Here is a 14,533-nt window from a genome sequence, read left to right on the forward strand (position 1 = left end):
CCTGTTTTGTATTTGGATTCAGGTAATCTCAGAGATGCTGTAAATTTGGCTGGCCTAGTAACTCATCCTAGCTACTCAGGATTGAAAACTGCCATTCCAGGTTCTAAGCTAGTCCAGAAGCTTATCTCCAATTAACCAGCAAAAATCTGGAAGTGGAGGTGTGGCTCAAGTGGTAGAGCAAGAGGGCAAAAAGCCAAGTAAGAGTTCAAAACCCTAAGTTCAAGTCCTAATATTAGCATGTGCACAATGCATGTGCACACACACAAACACACACACACACACACACACACACACTCACATAGACTGCAAGTTCAGTTTGAGAGCATCACAATAAGGTGAATATTGCCATAAAGCATGAACCCAAATTGCCATTCATTCCTATTTGACTTAATCCCCTCATTTCTTAAGTATACAGCGAGAGTCACAGAGACTAGTGGACATAAGAGGCTGTGTCTAGACACATGTTAGCTGTTTACAAATTGCCTGACCCTCCCAACCAAGATCTCATTCAGTTGTGTCACTGAGCTGTAATTGTACTCTCGGTTTTGTTTTCTGTGATACAATTTGTAGGAATTTAGCAATTCTGCTTCGTGTTGTAAAGAAAATTGTAAGGTGCAAGGTGGGAGAATTAAACTCAACTTTCCTCCATACAGTGACATCTACTGGGCTGTAGATTACAGTGATTTTAAAGAAGCTCTTCCCCTCTCTAGTGAAGCAAAGCTCTTTTCTCTCTGTGTTCAAACATTTACTTCATTGTGGTTGGGGGAAATACTTTTCACTTAACATCAAAATCATTTCCAGAGCTGAACAGAGAATATACCTGAAAATAAAGCTGGAAACACATTCCTAATGACTAGATCTGTAAGCCACGATTTTGGAGGGCATAATTTCCGAACAGCATTCCTCAATAAAATTATGAAATAATGTCTTGTAATTATGTTTTGGGGAAAGAAGGTACTGTGCATGATTCAATGTGGAGAGGTCTAAATAATTGTAGCCATTAGAACATTAAGGAAACACAGTAGTAGGTCCATTAAACAAAAATGGTTCAGTTTCTGAGACCAGAGTGTAGGTTTACCTCGCCTGACTTTGACAATTTGCTCACGTCCTTAACAAAACGCAACTCTTTGCCTTAAAAGGAGGCAGAGATTCTTCCCTTGCAAAAATTAAAAAGAAAAAAGAGAAACAACTGCTTTGCACTTTGATATTTAAAGCCTGTGTGCTTTTGCAAGAACGGCGGATAACACAAAACCTAGGAGCGCACACTTGCAAGTTGTTCGGTCACAGCGCGGGTGGCCCAGGGAAGCGCGTGGAGCAAAGCAGGTTCCGGGCCCCACTGTAGCGCATTCCCGCATCTCTGGGGCAGCCCGGTCCGCCCTCGTGGCTGTAGGCTCCCCGCCACCCTTTGGCCCGCGCGCGCTCTGGGTGGGGCCTCCTCGCTGCCTCGGGATGCGGCCGGGTGGGGTGCGCTGGGCGGGCGCTGCTAGCCGGCTGGGCGGTGCGCCGGGGCAGCTCCAGCCGCACGCCGCGTCGCTGTAATCGGACACCCGTGCGCTCACCCCCCCGCGCCTGCCCGGCTACTTTCCATTCACTCCGAGGTGCCCGATTGAACGACGCGGGGAAGGGCTCCGGGTGCCACGGCACTGCGGCGCTGAGAATTCCTTTACAAAGAAAGTCAGGGGATCCAGAAGAAAGAATCGCACTATTGGAGACGCACTAAGAATTAAGATCTGTGGAAAAGGACTCAGATCGGGGTATCCAACCTGGTAGCACATCGATGACTTGTCTGCGCTGATCTCTTCCAACCTCGGTAAGCTGGATTCGTTATTTTCAGCCTTATAAATACAGCCAGATAGAACTTTAGGGTGTATGGATTGACTTTCCATACATCGGTGTACTACTACAGTCTGGGCATTTTCTTAAGAACCCACGCGGTTTGTTGGGAAAGCATTCTTGGTGCTGCTGTGGGCCTGGCTGGCTGGAGTGGTTTCTTTAAACTGTGACACCTGCGGAGAGTTGAAAGTTGGGAGTTATTCCTAAGCTCTCTAAAGCAAAACGGGATCAAGGGAAATCCAAGATTCTTATTTATCATTAGTTTTCAATCAGCAGCAGGTAACACCAGGCAGCACTTCTAACTGCACTGCGAGTTACAAGGAAGACTCTGTAAGGTACTTTTGGGGGGGGGTGGAGGGAGCAGGGGTGGAGGATAGGAAAGCTAGACACTTGGCTTTCACCTTTCAGTGCTAGGCATGGTTGAAATTAGCTTGTTCTGGAGACTAGTTTATTTCATCTACAATATTCTTCTTTGCAATTTATTCTATGTACCCCTAAGGGATATATCTGATTAGATTTAGGTAATTGCTACATATGAAACACATGGAAATATTACCAGTATGTCTAACAGACTGAGGTGGGACATATTAATAGTTTTTATTTTTATTTATTTATTTTTCCTTGGCACTAACTATAAAGTCAATAAATCGAAGGGGCAAATTACTAAGAGAAAGTCACCCATAAAAATCAATTTTCTTCTAAGTGAATTTAGGGATGACAGGGTGAAGAGGTTGTAGAAGCAGGAAGAAACTGTTTCTTTTGAAAATTACCAACACAAATACTTCTAGGGTTTCCTCCCTCTGTGTGGTCAAAGAAGCAATAATGTTTCTTCCTTAAATCACATAGCCTTTGGAGAACCTGTGAAAGCAATTTAGAATTGTTGTTGCAGGTTGAATGTTTGGGCTAACTGCTCTTTTCCTCTTTATCAATGAAACAGTCTTCAGTGTTTAATGACACTTGTTCATTGAATAGAATCTATGATATCATTTCAATTAAAAAGCACATTATATTGGAGATAAGTATTGCTACCTGTAAAAGAACATTTCTAGATTACATTCTAACAGCATTTTACTGCATAATTGCTGTATAATTGTAAAAATGATGGGATTTCTCTTATGGTGTGAGCGTATTTTGCCTAGTGTTGTCTCCCCCTCCCCTCCCCTCCTCCTCCCATGCTTCTGGTTCACCTTAGCATGTCACTTGCTCTTCCTGGGTATCCGACATTAGTTAATAGCATGTATGAATTTTATGTGTACAATTTTAAAGATCCATACTTGTCTCTTTGATGTATCTATTGGAATTTTGACAGCCCACTTTCTGGTTGATTTATTTAAAATATGCACTGGTGGGATTCAAGACTCACTGGCTTACTCACCACTAAGCTCAGTGGTTTGAATTTGGCAGGAGGCCATGGTTACCTCATCCACATCATTGAACAGCTGCCTGGTCACCAGAATAAATTGCCACATAGCTAATTTAAACGATTTTACTAATCTAAGATTGAGTACACGGATTTATGTATAGAAAAAAATATCTCAGAGACAAGTGCTCCCAAAGAGTTAATAATTATGGAAGCAAATGGGCACACATGAAAGCATGTGTGGGATTTCTCTATTCATTCCTTGAGGAGGGAGCCCTCCTCCCTATTGGCACCTCTCTCAAGTCCTTTTAATGGAATAGAATTTTAGAGATCTCAGTTAAAGATTGGCTTCTCCTTTGGGAATCAACACACTTTAACTCACTGTTAATCTGCTTCCATATTAGCATTATTTTGGTGGAAGATGAAACAGCCATTTGGTTGTGGAGATTTGCAGACCCAAATAAATCAGTCTTTTCACATGTGAGATACTAAGTCACAGCACCTCCTACTGTTTACCTCTCTGAAGAATTTCAGCTGTAACTTTTGTGAATAGATAGTTCTGTCTAGATCACTGTGTTTTTGTACTCCTAGACTGTGAAATGAGATATCACAAACTTGTTATCTCTCCCTTAAAGGTATTTTCCCTTGGATATTGACTTCCAAAGCTGAAGAAATGGCGTTCCAGGCAATTTTCATGTTGGTTGGAGTACTCCTTTGTTCTATCTGTGTAAAAGGATCTTCTCAGCCCCAAGCAAGAGTTTACTTAACATTTGATGGTAAGAGAGTTTGAAAAAGAAAATTCTGGGAAAATGTTATCTGCAGTCTTATTTGGTTTCACTTTATCAAGATCATAAATTAGTCAATGAAAGACTGAATCTTGCTGAGGATGAACATGAAAAGCATTACTGGGGTGCTTTTGGGATGACAGTTATTGCAAATAATGGGTTAGTAGATGAAAGCCCCTCGAGATAATGTTTATGCAAATGTTTGAAGTATATACTGCCTTTTGTTTCTCCTTTAAGTTCCTTCTCTGTCTATATGTATATTCTTGGAGAGATAATGAAAAACTCAAAGTCAAGCATCTTTGATCTGTCTGGTCTCTTGGTTATAAGAAGAAACACCCTCTTCTACCAGCCCTCATTAGTAGAGCAATACTTTGGGTTAAAATAGGTTTAACTTACTAAGACTTTCTCCCAACAAATTAGATACATTAGCTTCAAAACTTTACTCTGTGGGTGTTCTAATGGTGTTTCTTCTAATATTTCTCCAGGGTTTCCTATGGTTGGTGTACTATTCTAATAATTTGAAAAGTACCTGCAAGAATAGTTGTAAATATGTTTATTATGATCACTATTATTATTATTTACAGATGTTGTCTTCAAAAGCTTAGAGGAAAGGATGCAATTTCAACTTGTTATATACATTAAAGATATAATATCCTCTGAAAGAATAGTTAACCAAATATGTGCATAGACTTTCTTTTCTTTTGTCTCTTTGTGTCAGTTCTGGGGAATGAACTCAGGGCCTCATGCTCTTCCTTGATTTTTTTCTACACTCAAGGCTAGCTCCACTCTACCAGATAAGCCACAGTTCTACTTCTGGCTCTATGTTAGTTAATTGGAGATAATATACTCACAGGTTTTCTGCCTTGGCTTGCTTTGGACTATGGTCCTCATATCTCAGCCTTCTCAGTAGCTAGTATTTCATGCATAAGCCACCAACACCTTGTCTTGTGCATGAACTTTCAAGTATGGATCTCATACTTATAGGTAGATTATTTTGGTGAGCCAAACAATCCATGTTAACTGGACAGATGAAATAAGAAGGGAAAGAAAAGTACCTTGCCATTCAGGAACATGGATATTTTTATTGCATTTTTTTCTTCTTTGCAGGAAATTCAGTTGTCATGGACGTGTTTTTACTTTCCTTTGATAGACTATTCTTTCAGACATTCCCATGTCCCTGAAATTCTTGGTTATCTTCAGTTTCAAATAGCACCATGACTGGCACTTATCAGTCCAAGGGCTATCTTACTTTTCTTTGTTTTTAAGTTACCAAGTGCTTCTCCAAGGTCATCACAAGCACTGAAGGAACCATAATTAGAATTTACAGCTTGTGAGCTTCTAATTGCTTCTTTAGTGTACAAGCTAAATTCCCCCTAACACCATACATAGGTCTGTAGTTAGGTTGTGATGGAAGGGGCAGAAAGCACCCTTGGAAATGTCTTTTTTCTTTTAGGAATTAGTAAAGTCTTATATACTGCCCCCGCTTTTTCTCCCATGTTGAGAACCAAGAAATATTTTATCAAATAAGACTAACAGTGTTAACCAAAATATAGTATTTTAAGGGGAGGCTTGAAATGGTGTAGTTCCTTAGAAAGACAAATTCACAGTCAAACAAAATAAATGCTAGGCTGTTACTTAAAAGGTGAAGGATAGGCAGAAAGGGAAGGGGGTATATAAATGATTAAGAGAGGAAGTGGGGAGAACACAGTCATAAAATTCAGTTTATATCAGGATATCTATGAATTAAGAAAACTGACAGAAGGGTTTGTGTTGGGTGCTACAGGGAGAATAATAAAGGAGGTGAGATCAGTCAAGATGCATTGTACTCATAAACTGAGGTTTGAATAGTAACTCCTTTGTAGAAGTACTTAAAGAAAATAAAAATAGCCAGGTGCCAGTGGCTTATGCCTGTAATCCTAGCTACTTAGGAGGCTGAGATCTGAGGATTATAGTTCAAAGCCTCCCCAGGCAGGAAAGTCAGTGCCCAGGCCCAGTGTACAAGCTCCATGACTGACAGAAAAAAAGAAAAAATAACAAATAAGGCATTGAGAAACTGGGTGCTGGTGGCTCACCCCTGTAGTCCTACATACTCATTAGGCTGAGATCTGAGGATCAAGGTTCAAAACCAGCCTGGGAAGGAAAGTCCATGAGACTCTTATCTCCAATTAACCACCAGAAAACTGGAAGTGGCAGAAGTGGTAGAGTGCTCACCTTGAGCTGAAGAGCTCAGGTGAGCTCAGGGCTCAGGCCCAGAGTTCAAACCCCACAACTAACCAAAACAAACAAACAAAAAAGGCATTAAGAATGTATAATTTCCTGTTTTTTACATTACTTCTAGTATGTAGGGAGATGGGATGGTCTAAAGATTAGACACTAAACAAGTTCTTCTACGAATTCAAACTATCCCCAAACTTATTTTTAATTCTAATTTTATTATCTTTAAGTAGTTGTACAAAGGCATTTATATGCAACATGGAAGTTTATAAGTACAGTATATCAGGAATGTTACCGTTTTCCAAATCTTTTATATAAATATTATCAAATGAGTTACTAAAAGTAATTCAGTACATTTATATTTGAAAAGACAGTTAAAATTATATTTCACAGAAGAAAACTCAGATTAATCTTTAGAATCAAATTTTCTCACTATGTGCAGTGACTGCTGTGTTTCACTGGGAGTGGGAGTTACAATGACCTTTTCAAATGTTGTATGTCTAATATTTTAGATGCTTTTAATCCCAAACCCAATACAGATCCTTGCAGAATAAGACCCACTTCCATTTATAGACTGTGGTCTTCAATTTTTGACATAGTGTTCTTTTCAAGCATATGACTGACAAATAATTTTAGAAGTCAGAGATCACTAAAATACTGTTTTAAAGGGAAAAAAACTGGGAAAAAGCAAGAGAAGAGGTGTCACTGTTCAAAAAGAAAATAACTCATTACTTGACTTATGTAACTGTAACCCTTCTGTATATCACCTTTACAGTAACAATAAAAATAAATAAAATAATTACAAATTTATAATAAAAGAAGTAGATGAAAAATAAAATTCTACTCATTCTAAATTAATAACTTTTTAAAACTCACAAAGTCTGGGGCTAGGAAGGTGGCTCAGTGGTAGAGCACTTGCCTTGCATGCCTGAGGCCCTGGGTTCGATTCCTCAGTACCACAAGCAAAAAGAGAAAAAGCCAGAAGTGGCGCTGTGGCTCATGTGGTAGAGCACTAGCCTTGAGCTTAGGAGCTGAGGGACAGCATCCAGTCCCAGAGTTCAGGCCCCACGACCTGACCCCTCCCCCCCCAAAAAAAAAACTCACGAAGTCTGTACTAGACAAGATGTAAAGAGAAAGATATCTAGCTGGACTCTGGCTACCCAGACAGTTTAGATTTTAGAATTGTGGTTCAAAGTCAGCTGAGCAACAAAATCTATCTAACCACTTAAACAGGTAAAACATGTAAAGCTATGTCTCAAGTGGTAAATGTCAGCTTTGAGTAAAATGCGAAGGGATACACTTTGTCCCAACACACACACACACACACACACACACACACACACACACACACTTTTTGCAAAAACTGTTGTTAAATTGTACAAAATTTCATTCATCAATTCAAGATGATTTTCTTATGTGACTAATTTCTCTCCAAAAACGACCTACTCTTGACATCAAAATATAGAAGTATGTACTGATTACCAGGTTTATTAGTGCACATGTTTTTAAACACATACGGATATTTACTTTCCTTAATTTACCTTATATTTCTCATATGGATATTTACTTTAATTTACCTTATATATCAATGAAAATTCAGGAATTAAAAGATATTTGGAAGAAATTCAAGTAATCACAAGTTTTATTAGGCAGAGGTCAATTGTATCCCTTGTTTGATATCTCTGTACATGTTTGAATTCTCAGAATTATTTACCTGCTTGATGTTTATTCTCAAAATCTTCTCTTACTATAACTGGGTTCTCTACCTGTCTCATTCTGGGGGAAACCTTAGAAGAATCTATTCTGTCTTGTCTTACTTTCAGTCCATGTAAGCTTTGCTGTCAATATGAAGGTGAGTGAAATAAGGTTTCTCCTTCCACCCACATTCCATTCTGTATTTTTGAGGTAGATTGATGGGGTGATAATGTTTACAAAACAGTGATTTACAGAGTTGACTTCCATGCTGATCTAGAGTAAGGTCAAGCAGATGACTATCAGTCTTATGTGAGAATGAACCTCAGATGATAATAATTAGTTACATTTGTGCTCCCCAAATCTTCCATGTGAAGAAAACTACAAATTCTATTAGTATTTTCTAATGGTTATAATTCCCATTTTATGTCAGTTTTCCAAATGTCATGCTACTGCTTTTTAACTTGAATTATTTGTAGGAGCAAAGTAATTTGTAGGAACAAAAATTGACATTTTTTTTCTCCAAAAGCCACTTTGGAATCTAGGAAAAGTAACCTTTGCCTGTATTCAAGGCAACCTTGTTTGCTAATGTTATCAGTGAAAAAAATGTTGAATAAATCTAGCTCTAATCCAGTAAATATTCTAGCATATATTGTAATTTAAAATCAGGAATAATGCTTAAATAGGGATACAGGTTAACCCATTGTAACAATGAGATGTACAAGACACTATGTTGAAAACAATCTTTACAACTTTGGTGGGCTGGAGGGGGAGTTGTGGAGGAGTTAGGGAAGGGATCATAGGGAAAAAACAAAAAAGGAGGCAACAATGCTGGATAGGAAATGTACTCATAACCTTGCTCATGTAACTGTAACCCCTCTGTACAGTAATTTTACAATAAAAAATGTCAAAAACTCAGGAATAAGTGCATCATAGCTTGATAACATTATGTCAGTTATTTCTAAAACTAAAGAAAAGGTTTCTGAATTACAAATAAAGCTATCATCTACATGTGAATTGATTTAAAAACATGATTACTGGATTAAGTATAATATTCTCTATTTAAAAATGTAAGCCGGGCACCAGTAGCTCACGCCTGTAATCCTAGCTACTCAGGAGGCTGAGATCTGAGGATTGCCTTTCAAAGCCAGCCCATGCAGGAAAGTTCGTGAGACTCTTATCTCCAATAAACTGCTAGAAAACTGGCAGTGGTGCTATGGCTCAAACAGTAGAGTGCTCACCTTGAGCTGAAGAGCACAAGGACAGTGCCCAAGCCCAGAGTTCAAGCCCCACAACCGACAAAAAACAAAAACATAAAAATGTAGTGAATCACATGAAAAGAGAAAGATTACTTTTTCATCTAGTGATTCAGATTGTTAATCTAAAAGACTCAATGTTATTTAAACAAAATTATTCATACTGTTCATTATTTTTCTTAGTCTTTAGGATCTGTAATAATGTTTTATTTTGTTTCTGGTATTGGAAACTTTTGTTTACTTCTTATGTTTGTTTAAAGGTGTATCTACTTTGTCAACCTTCAAATAAACAGCATTTGATATTGTTAATTTATTGATATTGTTAATTTTTATTTATTTATTTATTTAGTGCTAGTCCTGGGTCTTGAACACAGGGCCTATGTCATGTCCCTGAGCTTCTTTGGCTCAAAGCTAGAATTCTTCCATTTGAACTACAGTGTAATTTCAGCCTTTTCTGAGTAGTTTATTGGAGATAAGAGTCTTATTGACTTTCCTGCCTGGACTGGCTTCAAACTGCCATCCTCAATTCTCAACCTCCTTGAGCAGCTGGGATTATAGGAGTGAGGCACTATTGCACAGCTAACATTTCATTCACTTTTTCAAAATTTCCTTATTCCTAATTTCTTCTTGCCTCAGGATAAACTTGTTCTTAATTTTAGCACTTATTTGAGGATAAGTTTGGGTTATTAATTTTATGCATTGCTTCTACTGAAGCTATTTATGTTATACATTTTCCTCAATAATACACTTTAGTAGTCCACCACAAATTCTGCCAAAATGCATTAAGATTGCAATTAATTTATTATTCTTTTACTTGTTACCTTGTCTATTACCTATGGACTATTTAGATATGTGTTGGTTATGTGTGATACTGTATGAATCTTCGGGCATTTTTGTAGATTGTTCTGTTATTAATCTCTACAGAATTTTTACCATGTTAGTTATTTAAGCATAGCTAGTGACAGAATAAACAGAACATATATTCTGCTTTCATTGCTTAGAATATTTGTTCAATTACAATTAGGTCTAGTCAGTTAATGATTATCTATATCTTTACTGATTTTCTATCTTCTTATTCTTTTAGCCAATGGAGAAGAGGTTGAATTACCCTACTAGAATTCTGGCTTTTTTAATTTCTCTTGCAAGTTCTATTAAATTTTTGATACATATTTTTCAATTTATATTATTACTATAGGCTGACATTATTACTCTCATCATATTGACTACTTTCCCTTCATTACATATCTATGATTATAATAATCTTTATTTTGAAATGTACTTTTTGCATACATGCCATTTTTAACTTTGTATATAGTAAGAAATTACCATCAAAATGTAGTTATAGCCAGGAATGGGTAGCTCATGCCTATAATCCTAGCTACTCAGGAGGCTAAGACCCAGAAAGGAAAATCTGTGAGACTCTTATCTCCAACAAACCACAAAAGGCTAAAATTAAAGTTGTGACACATGTGGTAGAGTGTAGGCCTTGAGCAAAAGAGCTCAACACCTAGGTCCTGAGTTCAAACCCCAGGACTGGCTTCCAAAAAAAAAGGAAGTAAAATTTTAAAGTTTTTTTTATTATAAAGATACTGTGCAGAGGGGTTACAGTCACATGAGTAAGATAATGAGTACATTTCCTATGGAGCATTGTTACCCCCTCCTTTGTTTTCCCCTACCATCCCTTCCCTCCTCACTGCCCCAAAATCCTCCATCTCCCCCCCCCAAGTTCTAAAGTTCATTTTTCAACAGTGTTATGCACATCTCATTGTTACAATGGGTCAATCTGTATCCATGTTTCAACATTTTGTTATTTCCCTTCCCCTCCCCAAATTAGAAAAATGTATATACAACATTCAGGGCACCAGAATTAAATACAGTGACAATGGTGGTTATACTATGGGTAAAGAACATACAAAAGAAAAAAAAAGTCATATAGTACATTAAAAACAACAGGGACAAAGAAAAAACCTCTTGTGTCCCTATCTTGGGGTTCAGTTCACTTAGCATCATCTTATGTGGTCTTATGTAGTTAACTTTTGACCTTTTCTGCTTGTCTGGCAAGATTATCCTAGACATATACTAGTTATTGAAAAGAAGGGAAACCATGGGACCTATGGTTTTTTGGGCCTGGCTTACTTCACTTAATATAATTTTTTTCAACTCTCCATTTCCTCACACATGGGGCAGTGTCTCACTTTCTAATGGAGGCATAGAATTCCATTATAGATAGATAGATAGATAGATAGATAGATAGATAGATAGATAGATAGATAGATAGATAGATAGATAGATAGATAGATAGATAGATAGATCTCACATTTTCTTGATCCATTCTTCTCCTGAGAGGCATCTGGATTGGTTCCATATCTTAGCTATGGTGAATAATGCTGCAGTAAAAATAGTTGTGCTGGTAGCTTTAGTGTGGTCTTGTTTGTGAGAATTGGAGTAAATGCCCCAAAATGGGATTTCTGGATCATAGGGGAGCTCTATGTAGTCTTTTGAGGAACCTTCATACTGCTTTCCAAAGTGGTTGAACAAGTTTACACTCCCACCAACAATGCAGTAGGGTTCCCTTTTGGCCACATCGCCTCCAGTATCTGTTGTTATTAGAATTCTTGATTATTGCCATTCTAACTGGTATAAGGTGGAATTTCAATGTTATTTTGATTTGCATTTCTTTTATGGCTAGAGAGGTTGAGCATTTCTTCATGTGTCTGTTGGCCATCCTTCGTTCCTCTTCAGAGAAGTTTCTTTATTTCTTTAATTCTTTACCCCACTTATTTATCAGGCAGTTGTTTCTTTGAGGACTTCATGTTAGGGGATTTAATTTTTTGAATTCCAGGTATATTTTAGATATGAAACCCTTGTCTATTGTCTTGCTATCTATGTCCTTTGCCATGTGGAAGCTCTTCACTTTCATGCAGTCCCCTTCTTTGATTTGTTGTGTTTCTGGGTCTTAATTGAGAAAATTTTGACCTTGCCAAGCAGCCCTAGAGTTTCTCCTGTTCCTTCCTGTAATGTTTTCAGGGTATCTGCTTTAATTTTGAGGATTTGATTCTAGTGCAGGGTGATGTATAAGGATCTAGCTTTTGTTTTCTACAGGTGTTTAACCAGTTTTGCCAGCACTATCTATTGAAGAGAGTGTCTTGCTTCCATTCTTCTTTTTTTGCTCCCTTTTTGAAGATTAGGTGGCTATATGTTGTGGGTTCATTTCTGGGTCTTCAGTTCTATTCCATTGGTCCTCAGGTCTGTTCTTGTTCCCACTCCTTCTCACATAGCAAATTTGTAATTAAAATTAAGTAGGAAAAAGTCACAATTTATGAGATTTTTAAAGGCATTTTTAAAAAGACACATGTTTTTATATACATGCATGTATAAATAATAGACTATAGCAGTATGCTATAGTAACAATTTCATTTTTTATTTTTTCCATTAATTTATTCATTTATTATTTTTGGTGCCAGTCCTGGTGCTTGATCTTAGAACCTGGGCACTCTCCCTGAGTGCACTCTCCCTGAGCTGTTCCTCCTCCTCCTCCTCTTCCTCCTCCTCCTCCTCCTTCTTCTTTTCCTTCTTCTTGTTTTGCTAATCATGGGGCTTAAATTCAGGACCTGGGAACTGTCCCTGAGCTTCTTTTGCTCAAAAATAGCACTCTACCACTTGAGCTACAGTGCTATTTATGGCTTTTTCTCTTTATGTGGTACTGAAGAATCAAACCCCAGGCCTTAAGGCTAGGCAACCACATCCCCAGCCCAACATTTTCATTTATTTGAGACTAAGAATATCAGAGTTTGATCCTTTATTGGAATCATTAGTGTTTTTTGAATCCTTAAATCTTTTCTAATACATCATCACTTAAAAACTCAAAAACTTTGACCAATCTCTAAGGCCAATTTCTTGACATGAACTTTTATTTAAGCTTATTTTATTTTTCTTTCATGGACTTATACTGTTTTGTACATTAAAACACAAAAGAATATTTTGTGTAAAATTACTTTGATGTAGAGAAGTACAAAAACAACTTAGGGGCTTAAATCAGTCTTGCTTGTCTTTCTTGCTCATTGCTGACAATTACTTGAACCACATCTCCCATTCAGCATTTTGCTGACTAATTGGAGAAAGAGTCTTGAAGACTTTTCCAAAATGGTGTCTAACCCCAACTCTCTGAATCTTATCCTCCTGAGTAACTAGTATTACAGGCTGAGTCATCAGCACCCAATTAACAGGCAAATATCAGTTATGGTTTTCTGTTATTTCTTTGGTAGGCTATACTGAGGATTTTATACATACTCTCCCCATTCTAAAATTTTATCCTGAACATGGGGATAGTACCTACTTCTAAGAACTGTTTTTGTTAATTTGTATACAGATCTATACCCTGAAACGTAGTAATCAATGTTTAAAAAAAATCTGTCTACCTCCAAATCTTTCCTATATTAAACACCAAACACTTTGTAATCTTGAAATTAAACATTTATAGTAATCCTTATCAGGTAATTCCAAACCCATCTCCTAATTATTCTATTTCCTTCCTAATAGATATTTTGCCCTGCAAATTTTAAATGTTTTCTGTCAGTGTTCTGAGGTGCTTTGATTAGATGCCTACTTTTCTAATGCCAGAACAAAGAGGCTTCACATAATCTCAGTCAAGTTTAGGGTAACATGAAAGCTCAAAAACAAGGGCATATGGGATATTTTCCAATCTTTTTCATCATAATCACATGATTTGAATCTTTGTAAGTAAATCCACAAATAAAGGAGTGAAATGTAAATGTATCCACATAAATATCAAGTATGTGCTTCCTTTATATCCAGCATAAAATAGTTTTAAAATAATATATTAGAATCTTTTCTATATCTGAGGTGAATAAATTAAAATGCTTTAAAAATGATTGTTCTTAGGAATAATTGTTTGAAGAAATTTATGGGTATTATATTTAAGATTTTAGTTAAGGCTTTCTATTTAGGTTAGTGAACATCATATGAGCTAATGAGGATATTTATTATAAAATTATCAAATAAGAAAACTAGTATGCTAGTAAGTCTGTGTCTTATATTGAGTGGCAACTACAGTTTCAAAGTTGTCTCATGCAAGATGACATAATAGTTCTACCTCTGTTAACAAAGCAATAGTTCAGTCATGTGAAAGTTTTGTCTCATCACCACAATCAAATAATCAAATTTGATTTATCAAATGCTATTTTTTAAAATAATACTAGCCAGGCATCTGTGACTCTTACCTGTAAATCCTAGCTACTCAGGAAGCAGAAATCCAAGGATCAGATCTCTCAAAGCCAGCCTAATCAGGAAGGTCTGTGAGACTTATTTCTAATTAGGCACCAAAATAACCAGAAATGGATTTGTTACTTAAGTGGTAGAGCATTAGCTTTCAG

At 37.0% G+C, this 14,533-nt stretch overlaps 1 protein-coding gene across 1 annotated transcript in view; it reads left to right on the forward strand.

Moving 5' to 3' along the window:
- The first annotated feature begins 1,365 nt into the window (after positions 1–1,365).
- The window catches only part of Sema3c (sema domain, immunoglobulin domain (Ig), short basic domain, secreted, (semaphorin) 3C), a 161,478-nt gene continuing 148,310 nt past the window's right edge, over positions 1,366–14,533 (forward strand). Inside the window, exons 1-2 of the mRNA XM_013026091.1 lie at positions 1,366–1,810; positions 3,829–3,969. Coding sequence (XP_012881545.1) covers positions 3,867–3,969 — 103 coding nt within the window. The 5' untranslated portion in view covers positions 1,366–1,810; positions 3,829–3,866. The remainder of the gene's footprint in view (positions 1,811–3,828; positions 3,970–14,533) is intronic.

Source organism: Dipodomys ordii, unplaced genomic scaffold, assembly GCF_000151885.1.
Source record: "Dipodomys ordii isolate 6190 unplaced genomic scaffold, Dord_2.0 Scaffold90, whole genome shotgun sequence".
In the NCBI taxonomy this organism is placed as follows: domain Eukaryota; kingdom Metazoa; phylum Chordata; class Mammalia; order Rodentia; family Heteromyidae; genus Dipodomys; species Dipodomys ordii.